The 14,791-nt window shown below is 42.8% G+C and overlaps 1 protein-coding gene across 1 annotated transcript; it reads left to right on the forward strand.

Moving 5' to 3' along the window:
• The first annotated feature begins 9,051 nt into the window (after window positions 1–9,051).
• On the forward strand, window positions 9,052–10,426 carry LOC100843251 (E3 ubiquitin-protein ligase SGR9, amyloplastic). Its single transcript, XM_010233076.3, has one exon. It carries the CDS (start codon window positions 9,259–9,261, stop codon window positions 10,132–10,134), a length of 876 nt encoding a protein of 291 aa, XP_010231378.2. The 5' UTR covers window positions 9,052–9,258; the 3' UTR covers window positions 10,135–10,426.
• The last annotated feature ends 4,365 nt before the right edge of the window (window positions 10,427–14,791 follow it).

Genomic DNA, 14,791 nt, shown 5'->3' on the forward strand with positions numbered 1-14,791 from the left:
GCTTTTCCATTTCGAATAGTGCGCCCCGCGTGTGCGTTTTCATAAATGCAATAATTGCAAGCGAGCTGCATGGTTCGTATTCCGACGCGTCTCTAGATAACTAGATGTGGGGAAAAGTTTAACTAGAACATGATTGTCGTTTAAAAGTAATTATAACGATGCTACCCCTCCCTCTGTGAAACTCAGAACAACGAGTAATTATTTATGATGAATTATGGGCATAGAAATCTTGATGAGAGTTCAACTGTTCAGTTGGTTGAAAAAAAAATCAGTTGAAATCTTTCGTTTACTTTCTTGTGCTACAAATTAATTTCGTCCAAATTTGCCTATGAGTTTGGGCAAATTATTAATTTTTTCATTCTCGTGCTGTCCGATTGTACTTTTACTGCTTCCTAGTGCTGATGGCTACAGGTGTTACATTGTTACAATGGACGTTGGTGCCTTAAATTCGGTTCAACTGTGTTATTTTTTTTTTCCCGAAAGAACATCTGTTTCAAGTTCGGCCGCACACCAAACTGGACAATCGAGCCGTTGGGAGGCGAAAGACGGCTAGAATACAATCTGGACAGGAGGAGTACAACGTGGTGGAGCTCATGCAGGTCCATCCTGATGCGAGGCGTGCGGTATCATAAAGAGCGACAAGGGGCTTGGGCGCTGAAGAGAGTTTTTGGTTCTCGCACCTCTTTTTTGTTTATCCTATGTTAGATGTTATTGGAATGATTTTGAATCTAAACTCAGTGGTTTTCATTTATGGCATCTACAATAGGCGAATCTCAGTTAGAAGTCTTTTTGACAAGTATGTGCCTTAGATGAACAATTCTGTGGTTTTACAGGTTTACTTTGTGAACGTATATGTGAAGGACAAATTGAAAAGTGCCCACACTTGTGCTTTTGCGAGAAGTGCTGAGGAGCGTACCATTATTATTGTTACCATGCTGAGGCTAAAGCATGTTGGTATAATCTCTTGGTTTGTTTTCCTTAGTTTAACCATGTGTATAATATTATTTGACATATATTCTCAAATTTCTTCAGGTTCTGTTTGTTTCGCATACTGAAAAATGTATTAACGATCAATAATTTTGTCTTGCAATTATCCCCATAAACAAAGCAAATTAAGTGTATGTACGATATAAATAATAGAATTTTCAAATATGTGATTCTCGTTTGTTAACTAGAACAATGTCTGCGTACTACTACCTTTAGTAGGGTGCACTTTGGTCCAGATGTTGATGTTGCACGTCACATGAAGACGATGTGATGACTTGAGATATTTACTTTTATTTGGATATTATTTAAGTATCTTAACTAAATATCAATGTCTAGTAGGATAACAATGACCTTAGCTCCATGGATCCGCTTTAAGTTGGCACGAACAGTGGTTGGAGCCTTTAATTTGCAGTCAGCTTTTGACCAAGCACACTAGAAGAAGCAAGAAGTTGATGCGTTGGGGGAAAACACGCACAACATCCGTTTGCATTTATGGAAATGAATCTTTTGCAACCACCTTTCGATGCTTATTATGGCCTCTTAGCACTACTTGTGGCATGAATTATGTTATGGTGGATTAGAAAATGTTGCCGTTGTGATGGATGAAAATGTATTATTTGTACCTCGCCACAAGTTATGATATTTTGTGATCAGAATCGTGTCATGTCCCTTGTAAATCATACGACAATAGTGATTTCATACTTTCTATGGGTCTAATTGCAAATGGATATGAGCTTGCTTTGGGAGTCTATTTATTACTTTTTGTTGTGTTGTGCTACACAGCTCACCAGAGATTCAATAAATCAAAGTAAACAATTTTGGTAAAAATCAAACATCAGAATATATAAGTGTTATGATTTTGTAACAATGTAATAAGTGGTTCCTTGATTGCGCACATACACCTTGTTTTTAAGAAAAAGTTAAATAACAGTTGACATATTAAGCTGTTGGATTATTAATTTGAACGTCATCTCACTCTCTTTTTTCCATCGTTCGTTCCGAATCTTAAAACACAAACCATATTCAATTGTTGAGGAATCAACTTATCTCTGACTAAACATCAAATGACTTAGATATAGGAAAACCGGTAGAGATTTTAGGCAATAGCCGATTGATGTGACAATGGACCCACACTACAGTTCAGATTTACACAAGTGCTCAAACACTTACATAATTAGTATGTACTAGGGTTGGCAATAGGGACCTTTTACCCGATCACGGATGAGGTTTTCCTCTATTAGGGGATGGACACATAGATAATTAGTCCCCATGAAGATCTCCACGTCAGAAATGACCTCCCACCGGGTACAGTGGCACGGGTGACGTTCTCATAGTCCACGGACCCAAACCCGTGGGGAACCGGTTAACATACATAGAGTGGCCCAGGTTTAGTAAAATCAGTTAAAATTCCACTAATCAAGTACCTGCTATCCAATTAATCCCGATAATCAGGTGACTAGCAATCTAGTTTTACCATTATATAAATTTATCCTCAATTAAATTTTCATTTTTATCCTTGTCACCGCCATGGTAATGATTGTTAATTTAAAGTTGCTCGTTGAGATGAAAAATAGGAATAGGGACAGAATGATTTTTATTCAAGAAATAGCGATCCCGAACAGGTGGAGACCTGTTGCGACCGTCCTCCCGCGGCATAAATCACATTAAAAGAAGATTTCCCACCACACTTCACTCTCCATTCCGTCCAAAACCTGCTCGCGATCCCGATGGAAGCCAGCCATGTCCACTCCCCTACAGCCTCCTCGTCCGAAACCATAATGGCCGCTCTCCTCACATCCGTCCCCGCCCTGCAATTCCCTTGGCTCGTGCAGTCGATCGCGGCCAACGCGCGCCGCAGCGCTGCCGCCTCGCTTCCCTGCTCCTCTCCCCAGCGCACTTCTCCGCCGCGCCCTCGCTCGGTTCCGCTGCATGCCACTCCAAGGCCGCGCTCCTCTGTCGCGTGCTTCTACGGTCCCTCCTCTTCCTCCTCCCTGCGCTCTCTCCCCCCATCGATGGCTCGCACTTCCTCCGTCCAACAAGAGAAATCTTTTTTTTTGGGAACAAGGAGCAAGCTCCTGATTTCATTGAATGTTCAGCAGAAAAAACAAAAGAGTCGCCAGAAAACTCCTGGAACGACCAACACTTTAACTCCTATAGAAGTCTATTATAGTTCCATCAAAGGACCAAACTTCAGCGAACAACCTCTTGCGTAAGTGCCAGCCATGGGATTTGCTCAGCACATCAGACGCAACCCGCCGCAATGTAGCTGACGCCTCCAGCAGCTGCATCTTCATGTTAGGTTTCTGTAATATGGACCAAGCATCCAACCAATAAGATAGTGCAAACACCAAATTAGTGGGATCACCAGGAAAAATATTCTGAAAACAGATAGCATTTCGGGCTTTCCATAAGGACCAACACAAGGCAGCTGACCCAACAATTAAAATCTGTCGACAATTCCCACTGAAAGAGTCAAACCAAGTATGTAAAGCAGACATGGAAATAGGAAATGAGGATATGCCAAACGTGCAACCAACCACCCTCCAAATAAACTTAGCAACAGGGCAAGTTAAGAACAAGTGATCTATACTCTCATCATACCCACAGAACACACAATCCTTTGGTCCCTGCCATCCTCTATGCAAAAGGTTATCTCTAGTTAAGATACTATTTTTATCAATTAACCACATGAAAACTTTAATCTTAAGAGGTAACTTAATTTTCCAGAAGTACTTAAAAGGGAAAACCACCTGTTTAGCAGCTAAAATATTATAAAAAGACTTAACAGAGAACTGACCATTTTTCTCCAAAAGCCAATGACTACTATCATCATGTGTACCAGTTCTATCTGAGAGCAAAGAGTTTTGAGATCCTCCCATAACCGGTAGGTCTCTGGTGTAAAATTTCTTCTAAAAGTCATATGTTGACAGCCTCCTTGGAGAGGATGAGCCATAGTAATACCATGATTCAGAGAGATGTTGAAAAACCTATAATATTTAACACTAAAGGGTTCATTTCCTAACCAAAGATCTTCCCAAAAAAGTACATTCTTACCATTGCCCACTACTTTCCTACTAAACTGATTATAAACATCTTTAACCTGCATCAGCCCATGCCAGAAATGGGACTGGCGAGCTTTACTTTCACATTGACTTAAGGTCTCTTTGTTCAGATTTTAGCTCTAAGCATCTGTTGCCATAAACCATTTCCATTCTCCAGTCTCCACAACCATTTTCCTAAAAAACAAATATTCTTAATGGTCAAGTCCACAACCCCAGCCCCCTTGATCTTTGGGTTGGCAAACTATTGGCCAACTCACAAGGTGGTACTTTCTAACACCTTGATCCTCGTGCCACAAAAGTCTAGCTCTAAAATGATCTATTGTTTTCTTAACCCCCTTAGGAAGCAAATACAGAGACATCATATAAGAAGGTACATGACTAAGACTAGAATTTAAAAGCATCAATCTACCACCTAGAGAAAGAAGCTTCCCTTTTCAGCAACTAAGTTTATGTTCTACTTTATCTTCAGTAGCTTTCCAATCAGCATTACTCAATTTCCTAACATGAACAAGTACTCCTAAATACTTCATAGGCATAGATCCCACCTTACAGGTAAAGATCTGAGCTAAATTTAAGCTATTCTCTACAGCATCCCCAAAACAGAAAATCTCACTTTTGTGAAAGTCAATTTTAAGTCAATAGACATAACAGAAATTTAAGGTTCCTTGCACCATGTAAATCACCATCGAAAAGAAAAATAGTGTCGTCTGCATGTTGTAACATACTTTAACCTCCACTAACTAAATCAGGAACTAAGCCATTAATCAGCCCCTGGTTTTGAGCCCTTTTAACAAGGACATTCAAGACATCAACCACAAGATTAAAAAGAATAGGAGATGAAGGGTCCCCTTGGCGCAAACCTTTTTTTGTTTTAAAATAAGGTCCATTAACAGTAATCTCTACTCCCCCCCCCCCTTTGACTATTTGCATAACCAATGAGATAAAGTGAGCAGGGAAATCTTTCATATCTAAAACTTGCATAAGACATGACAAATTAACTTTGTCATAAGCCTTTTCGAAATCTACTTTGAACAAAACAGCTCTACTCTTTTTCTTATTAATCTCATGCAAAGTTTCATGTAGAAGCACCACATCATCTAATATATATCTACCCTTAATAAAAGCTGACTGAACCAAATCGACAGCCTTATCAGCCACTAACATTGCTCTATTATTCAGGACTTTGGTAAAAAAAAATTAAGCAAATTATTAGATAAACAAATGGGTCTATACATCTGGATCTTATCAGCCCCCTCCCTCTTGGGGAGCAGGGTAATATTTCCATAATTAAATCTATCAATATTGAGCTTACCGTCATAAAACAATCTAAATAAATGCATCAAATCATGCCATACCAAGTTCCAGAATTTCTGATAAAACTCAATTGGAAAACCATCAGGTCGAGGTGCTCTATTCCTCCTCATGGAAAAGACAGCATGTTTTACTTCCTCTAAAGTGAATTCAGAATCTAGCATGATCCTATCATCATCATCTAAAACTTTGTTAACAAGAATATCTAGACTAAAAGAAATAGAATCACTAGGACCAAATAGCTTTTTATAAAAGGCAGTAGCATAATCTAAAATATGTTTATCACCTACTATCATCCCCTCCTCTTGATTTAAACTAAATTTTTAGTTTTCCTTCATCTCCCACTAGCTCTAGCCATAAAATAAGCAGTATTGTTATCACTTTCCAATAAGTCCTGTTCCTTGGATCTTTGGAACCAAATGATCTCTTCTTCCTTAGAAATAGAGTCTAACTGCAGCTTGAAGTTATGTTTTAAATTCCTATCATCAACAGAAAGACCAGCATGCTCACTATTTCTATCAATTACATCAATCTGTGCTGAAAGATCTTTTTTAAGTCTCTTGGTAGCCCCTATCAGGTTAATCTGCCAACCTTTCAATTGTTTCCTAAGAAAACTAGCTCTATTTTGCCGGAAATCCTCAAAATTCTTACCAGGAAAACCTTTAGTCCAAACATTATGAACAATCAGATACATTTCCTGATGCAAAAACCAGCTAAATTCAAATTTAAAAGGTCTAGCAACTCTGGGTGGTGTTTTACTAAAAGTCCTAAGCAACCCAGCATGATTAGACACATCTCTATGCAAAGCAGAGACAGTAGTTAAAGGATAATGGGCTAACCATTCAGGACTAACCAAAACTCTATCAAGCTTCTCAAATAAAGGATCATCATGATTATTGGACCAAGTAAAACTTCTACCAGATAGCTCTATTTCCTATAATGCCCAATGTTCAATAATACCATTAAACAGGCCAGTCCACTTACTAGGTTTCTTAGGTTTATTCCTATCAGACATTTTCCTAATAATGTTGAAATCACCACCAATAAAAAATGGCAAATCATTATAACCCAATATATGAACTAGTTCTACCAGAAAATCAGCCTTATCATCATAAGCAGCTCCATAAACAATAACCAAATTCCATTTAAAATCATTCTTCCTATCATAAATAACCATTCTAATATGGTAATCACCTTTATCACATTCACCTACTTCAAAAAAGGAATCATTAACTCCCAACAGCAATCCTCCTGACGGACCTTTAGAAGAAACCCAATTCCAAATAAATCTCTCAGTACCAGTCAAGGAATTTAACCAAACATTAGTAAAATTCTTTTTCTTGGTCTCTTGAACACCTACAAATACTAATTGCTGCTCAAAGATAGTTTCCTGAAGAAACTTCTTTCTACTATGTAGACCTAAACCCCTAGCATTCCAGAAGAGACCTGACATTTAACTTTTCTTTTTATTATATCTCCTACTCTTAACCTTAGGTTTAACATTGATATGCCCAGTGTTAACCTTAACACTTTTTTTACTACTGCTATTACCAAACTGAAAGTTAAAGAAGTCAGACAAGTCATTATGTTCATCTTCAGAAGAAGAAAGTAACTCATGCATAACTTCAAGATCAAAACTATCTAACTTTGCATTATGTTCCTGAATAACTTCATTTTTTGTTCTCAAACTAGACATATATAAAGCCGTTCTAGCCTCCTCCAACCCTTTCATAACTTGTAAGTTGTTATCAATATCTACTGCAGAATTACCAATATTGACACCTAGTTGAGTAGCTATTTGATGTAAAGTAAAAGCTGTAGAATTTAAAACAGTAGGGAAAGGATTGTCTGAATCATTACCTTAAGTAGCTTCCAAGTTCTTAAACTTTGCCCTGTCCATGGCCTTGTCCAGTGCTGCTTTGTCATCATTAGCATTTCGACTGCTTCTCCTTCTATTCCCATCATCAATCATATTGGCTTTTTTACTCTTACCCTCTTTAGCTGGCAGAGGGGACTTGACTGGCCCATTCTGTCCATTTCTGACTGCATCTGCATAGTTCTTAGGAGTACCACATTCTTCAATCTATGCAGGTGGAGTACCAATAGAGACAACATTTTCAGGAGATTCCACATTATTGTCCATTGCATTCATCTCATTAATAGCTCGTGTACCCAGGCCACACTTCGTAGCAAATTGAGCGGGACTGTTAGGTTCAGACTCAGCATTAGAGCATTCCAAGTTGTCTAACTGTTCTGTCTCCTTAGCAAACCTCAAGTTAACTTGATTGACAGCAGAAATCCTATCACTGTGTTCAGCCCTTTCACCCTGAAAGTCCAGCATACCATCTATACTTTAACTATTACACCTTAGAATTTGAAATAGAGAGAGTACATGGTTGGATATAAAAATTCTAGTATTTCCTCCGTTCAACAAAAGATTCTCAACGTTAACTAAATTTGAATGCATCTATACACTAAGTCATGTCTACATACATCCAAATTTTGACAAACTTGGGACATCTTTTGTTGGACGGAGTGAGTACATGCAATTTAGATATATTATGGGGTTCTACTGAGAATGGTTTAGAAAGAAAATATAACTGAGATTTCGAGAACGGGTTTGTTACTGAGAAATCATTTGTTTTTAGTTAGAAATCAGCTGGCGTGTTTCGCTGTTAGACTAAGGGTGCGTTTGGTTAGCCTACTTTTCTGCTTTTGCTTCCAAAAAGCAAAAAAAAAAAGCTAACCAAACAGGTATTTTCCACAGCAAAAGGCAAAAAAGAAGATTGCTTTTTTAGTGAAATTCTCAAAGTAGGTTTAGAGATACTTCCTGTGGCTTTTGCTTTGCCAAGTTGAAGTTTTTTACCCACGCTGCCATCCCTCAAGTGAAAAACAGTTCGATGTTTCTCTTCTACCCAAACGAAACACTGAAATGCAGAGCCCCTCGTCCTTCCGCATCAAACAAGCACAACGGCACAACCCTAGCCGACGGCGCTCCCCTCCGCCCTTCCCCGACATGTCCTCGCCCGGCGCCCGTCCTCGACGCCCATCCCTGATGCCAGTCCCGGCCTGCCCCACCCTGACACCCCTCTGCAGCCTCCTGCCACGCCCGACCCCGGCCCGGCCTGTCCCTGCCACTGCAACACGGGTAGACCTCTACACTGTTGGCTGTCTGTGTCTTTTTTTCTCAATTGCTTCTCTCAAATTATTCGAGGATGCCTGTAGGTTCTTGGTTACAACTTACAAGTATGTATGAGATGTTCCAAAATTGCTCGCGGTGTTGTTTAGCTATGTCCATGGCTACATTATCACATCAACGATATTTATTTTGTGTTATAATATAAAACGAAGGTTTCTATTTCTTATGTAAACATAATCAACGTTGCAGACATGAATTTTCTCCTCATCATCACAATCAATGCAAAGATCATCAATTTACGATCAATTCGCATATAAACAGTCATTAGGTCATTACAAAAGCAAAAGCAGATGTTTCAACCAAACACGCTTCCTACTTTTAAATAACAGAAAAGGCAAAACAGTTTTTCCACATTAGAAAAAGCAAAGCTCAGAAGTAAAGCAGAACCAAACGCACCCTAAGACCGAAGAGCAGCACATGAAAAAAATAAATGAAGATGACACACAGATCTTGATCTAACGCCCTGATGTGACCATTGTGATTTATCGAGCAATCGAGATTTAAGTTTTTGCATTAGATATTACTCCTACTCAATAACCGATTGGTGTGAAGATGGACCCATACTACAGTTCAGATTTACACAAAGTTCCCAGACACGGTGCATTGCCCTCCCGCGGCATATAAATCACCTCAAAAGGAGATTTTGCACCACTTCACTCGATCACTCTCCACTCCGCCCCAAAGCTGCTCGCGATCCCGATGGAAGCCAGCCATGTCCACTCGCCTGCAGCCTCCTCGTCCGAAACCATAATGGCCGCCCTCCTCACATCCGTCCCCGCCGCGCAATTCCCTTGGCTCGCACAGTCGATCGCGGCCGACGCGCGCCGGCAGCGCTGCCGCCTCGCTTCCCTGCTCCTCTCCCCCACGCACTTCTCCGCCGCCCTCGCGCGGCTCCGCTCCATGCCGCTCCCCGCCAAGGCCGCGCTCCTCGGCCGCGTGCTCCTGCGGTCCCTCCTCTTGCTCCTCCCCGCGCTCTCTTCAGCCGAAGATGGCTCGCACTTCCTCCGGCTCCCCGCGCCCGACCTTGACGCCGCGCTCCTGCTCCTCGCCATGTGCAACTCCTACTCGCCGTCCGCAGACTCCTCCCCCGTGGACTGGCACGCGCTGCTCCGCGACGACATGCTGCGCGGCGCGCTCTCCATCTCGGGCCTCGGCGCCACGCCCTGGGCCGCCGTCGCGCCCTGCCTCGACGCGGCCGCCAAGTGCCGCCGGTTCGCGGACGTGGCCGCGTCCGAGGCCGGCATCGGCATCGGCAAGGACGGCGAGGGGCGCGGGGCCGCGGCGCGCGCGGCGGTGCTGGCGCTGCCCGCCGTGGCAGGGAACGGGACGCCGTGCGCGATCTGCAGGGAGGAGATGGCGCCTGGTGGTGTTGTGTGCGGGCTGAGGCCGTGCGGGCACCTGTTCCACTGGCCATGCGCGCTGCGGTGGCTGGCGCGGCGCAACACGTGCCCGTGCTGCCGCGCCGAGCTGCCCGCGGAGGACGCGCTCACCGAGACCCGGCGCCTGTGGCGCGCGGTGGAGAGGATGGCGGCCGCCGGAAGGAGGAGACAGTGTGGGCTCAGGCTGTGCGCGTGACAGCGTCGATCGGATGAATGAACCGTGGCATGCTCGCGTTTTGGACGCGCCCGTGTGTCTCGGTATCTAATCGTAGTGTCAGATTCGTGGATGGCGATGGTCATGGCGGCCGGCATGGTCATGGACCTGTATGCTGAATAATGGTGTAGGATCACTGTTAGGTACATAGAAAGATGGATGGGTAAGTCTATTATCCTCGCAAAAAAAAGAAGAGGAAAGTCTATTAATTCGTTGAGTAATGTAGTACTACTACTATTTTGGCGTATGATATATGCTATCATTAGTTTGCAAATGATGGGCATAAACTCTGATGGATCCGAAGTGATCGAGTGGAGGAGCGAGGCTTTGAGGAAGGATGAAGGGTAGGTATCGTCGTTTTGCATCCTGATTGCTGCTTTTGAGGCTTCTTGGTGGTGATGTGCGCGCCTCTCGGAGCACATGCATGAATCGTCGAAGTGTTGATTGTAGTACGAAGATAATGATCATGCTACGTACTATTTCTCGGCACTATACATACTGTTACCGAATGGGAGCTTGCTTACCTGTAGATCCAGTGGTCTGCGTAAATTAACCCTGATGACGACCGTAGATCCGTGGATATCAAGTGAACGAAGTGTTCGGCGGTGCTCAGGATCAGCCCGTCAAAGATTGCATATGTCGACAGAGTTTCGAGTGAGGGTGGGCTATGTACTTTTCCAGTTGATTTGACGACCAAACCGAAAGTGGTTTGCATATGATTAAGCTTATGTACTAACCTATCCTGTACGATTGTGAGCATTGCTATACGATACGTTTTGTGATCGTATGATTTTGATATGTAGGCAAGGTGAGTGAATCAACTTTGTCGTGAGATCAGATCGATGGACGCCGTTATTCAAGAGTTACGTGCGACTGATATGACGTGGGCGCACGGGCGGCCGAGGGCGTAGAAGAGGAGATTGCCGCACGTACGGGATTGGCCGATTGGATCGTCCGATTCGTCGTTTTCCACTTTCTCTTGTTCCAACCATGCAATCGCTCGATGTTCCCTCGTGTACGCGCTCTCCCCTTCTCTGCTCGAGCGAAGCATGTGCATGTGTGCCCATATGTTCCCCATCTTCACCGTAGAAGACTATGTGTGGTCTTTGCGTGTTGATCTGCCAACCTTGTAGCGACTGTATCTTAATTCGCATATCCTTATATTACCAATGCCAACTCAGAAATTTGTCGTGAACTAAGACTACATCAGGTGGTTTGGTTTTTTATGGTGGCACCAGCCCATCGAGGTTTGAATCTTAAAATTGACAAATGTGCTCACATTTTTTTTTGGATTTATTGTGGTAAGTGACATACGCGTCAACATGACTCCACTCACTAGAGTTCAGATCCGGACAGTCATTCATAAAATCTCTCAAAATTTGCCGACTCAGTTGTTGTGAGTACACCTATATACTTATACAATATCTTTTGGACGAATCAACAGCTAGCAATAGTAGCGCGTGAATATGTGAAGAGGCGAAGTCAGGATTTAGTATAACAGTCTTGGAATATTAGCTAGTACTGCCTCTCTTCATAAATGTAGGGACTACTAGCTTCTAAGTCAAACCTCTTAAAATTTGACTAAGTTTATTTACTACGGAATATGCATCATGTAGGATTTAATAAAACTAATTTAAAGTCGTAAATGTTGATAATTTTTTTTATAGACTTATTCAAAAGTTTAAAAGTTTGACTGAGAACAAAATTATGACTTCTTACATTTAGCAATAGATGAAGTATCGTTTTCCCTTTTTTTTTCATCTACTAAGTTTTCTCCTGCAATAAAACTGTCAGGTGTGCTCTAGGCTGATGGAGTGGACTATATATATTTAAGTGCTTGAACAATACTCCCTCCTGTCCAAAATACAAGACACATTTTCCATATGGATCTAATGATCTTCATTTGACACCATAAATGTTGATAGTTTTTGTTATAAGGTTGGTCAAACTTTAGAGACAGTCGGCGTAAGTTATATGCTCTAAAATTTTGAACATGGGATAGATTCTGACTCACGATGATAATCATTGTTTTGTTTTCATACAAAAAGAACTGTACTCTCTTCATCTAACAAAAGATGTCTCAAGTTTGTCAAAATTCGGATGTATCTAGATGTGACTTAGTGTATAGATGCATTCAAATTTAGTCAAAATTCAAACATCTTTTGTTGAACGGAAGGAGTACTTTGGCTCAGTTTTCATTTGTTGTATGATGTAATGCCGTACGGGCCACGTTAACTTGGCATGGTTGGGAAGTTCACAAACTGGGCCCATTTGGAACACCGTATGAGTCCAATTGTCAGCCCGTTTACTGGAAACGGAATAAAGAGCGTTGAAATCAAAAGGCAGACAACAGGTTCCAGAAAAAAAAATGCAGGTGCATAGCACAGTCCAATCTGTTCTTGCGTGGAAACACACCACTAAACGAGCTGGCAACGTTTTAAAAACATACTTGCTCCTTTTCATATTTTTTGTCGAAATCTTACATGTATCTGAACACTTTTTAGAAATAGATACACCTATTTTTGTATAAATTTGAGACAATAATTATGAAAACGAAGGAAGTACCGTAGAACTAAATTAGCCCCTCTTTGAATTCAAGACGAAAAGATTTAAAAAACTGTCGTTCTTGCAATCTTGCTTGTTGAAACAAACACATGACGGTAGGTTTGCCAATCATGTTATGCTTTGACAGGCATTTTGGAAAGTGTTACTCGTACTATGTTTTCCCATACGTGTCAAATGTGCCTTCATTCCACTGTCCACAGAAGCTGCCTACTCACCGGCCAGGGGTGATTCCAGATTATTTCTTCTTTTGAGAAAAAGCTGAATCCAGGCGCGTCGTCCGACTCGAAATGTCTCCCGAAGCTGCACACAGATTCTGAGCGAAACAAAAACAAAGATGTGGGAGCAGGGAGTCTCGGGGGGTTCGGCAACGCGTTTTGGCCCCCCACCGGCCACCGTTTTGTTCTGCGGTGCGATGCGACGCCACGTCCGCGGCTCGGTTAAAAAAACCGGCCACGTGCGCCACGAGCCCGGGCACCCGTGTGGTGAGTTCCCCGTGTTGCTGTAGTATATACTCCTCCCCTCCGTTCCTAAATACTCAGAAACGGAGAGTACTGTCTTGTCTGGGGAGTGGGGGCAGTAACCACGAGTAGACCATTGGTGCTTGGAATTGGATTCAAGCTGTAGAGCGGAGTAGACTTGTAGAGAGTAGATCATGGTGCTGCTTCGCGTAGGTTGGGGCTGGCGGCTAGTCAGAACTGGAGTAGTGCATGTAATTCAGTGATCTTTTGCGCCAATATATGGCCGAGTGTACGTGGTGGGTACGTACTTAATTTGTGTACGTGACAGGATCATCCTGTTTTGGAGAACTGGTCTGCATTCCGATACTGGGGCATTATACATACATAGTCATGCAGCATGGGACGTGTTGCGCCTTTTCCATTGTAATATTGCTTTCTCCGGACGCTTGCATGCATCATGTTATACGCAGCAACGCAGATGTCGTATAACAATGAACCGCCAGGTCGACAAACGGAGCGGTTCCACATTTCCCCTGCAGCGATGCCCACATGCCATCGCTACATCAAAGTGCGTCCTATGTATTTTCTGTAAGCAGTGTGGTTTTGTCACTAGTGCGCCTCCTAGAACAAATACCGAAGACCAGTGTACTATAGACTACTAGTACTAGTAGTTTCCACGGAAGTGCCTGTATCAGTGCCGAGTGCGTCGTCCTGGCGTCCACTGTTGGACTGGACAAAGATGGGTTGCTTCCACGTAAAAGTTCAATGACAACTTGACAAGGCATACAAATTTCTTGCACACATTCCAGACAGTTCGGAGAGAAAAAAGAGCAAGTAGGCGGAGCTAATAAATTGTTGACGCGGACTGGGCACTTGCATTGAGCATATATTTCCTCACCTCCGTTCTGATAAGAAAGAAGAAGAAGCCGATGTCGATGAGTCGACCCTCACATGTGTGTAGGGTCGAGCACCGTGTGTATCATTTGGCTCCATTCCCTTTTTGTTTAGACAAACAGGGACCAGCCCCCGGCGCGGCTCATCATTCTGATCATTTAGACGATATCGCTGTGGAGTGTTCTCGAGGCCATGTCTGTCATGTGGAGTATGTCACTCACTTAACCGCCATGTAACTCAATCAGCTCCGGAGCGTTTGGATCGGGAGCCAGCGAGCATGCGCGCCGTTGCGTACGACTCACTCCGCTGCGGGATTGATCATATTTGACGTACGACGTCCCATTGATCAGCAATTCCTCTATTTTTCTAAGTTAAACCGTAATAGCTGGGCGATTGCAGTCCGATAATATATAAATATATAATTTTGTAAAGTGACACATCAGAGTACGATCTTTGAGAATCGAACTCTGGTGGGCTGGCAGCATATCTCGCTGGCTGACCACCCAAGTTATGATTGGTTCTCAACAATTCCTCTACTAGGCATAACAGTTGAGACTTTTCTTGAAACGGGCCCGCCAGGCCCCCCGTTTCGTCAGCGGCAGGCCCCAGCCAAGTATGGCATGTTCATCCCGTAGCACAGGCACCCCGTTCTTCTACCACTGCTCCTACTCTCTCTGTCCCCAATTAATTGGCGCCGTCTTTTTTGCAAAATAAACCCTGTA

The sequence above is a fragment of the Brachypodium distachyon genome, chromosome 2 (assembly GCF_000005505.3).
Source record: "Brachypodium distachyon strain Bd21 chromosome 2, Brachypodium_distachyon_v3.0, whole genome shotgun sequence".
Classification (NCBI taxonomy): Eukaryota; Viridiplantae; Streptophyta; class Magnoliopsida; order Poales; family Poaceae; genus Brachypodium; species Brachypodium distachyon.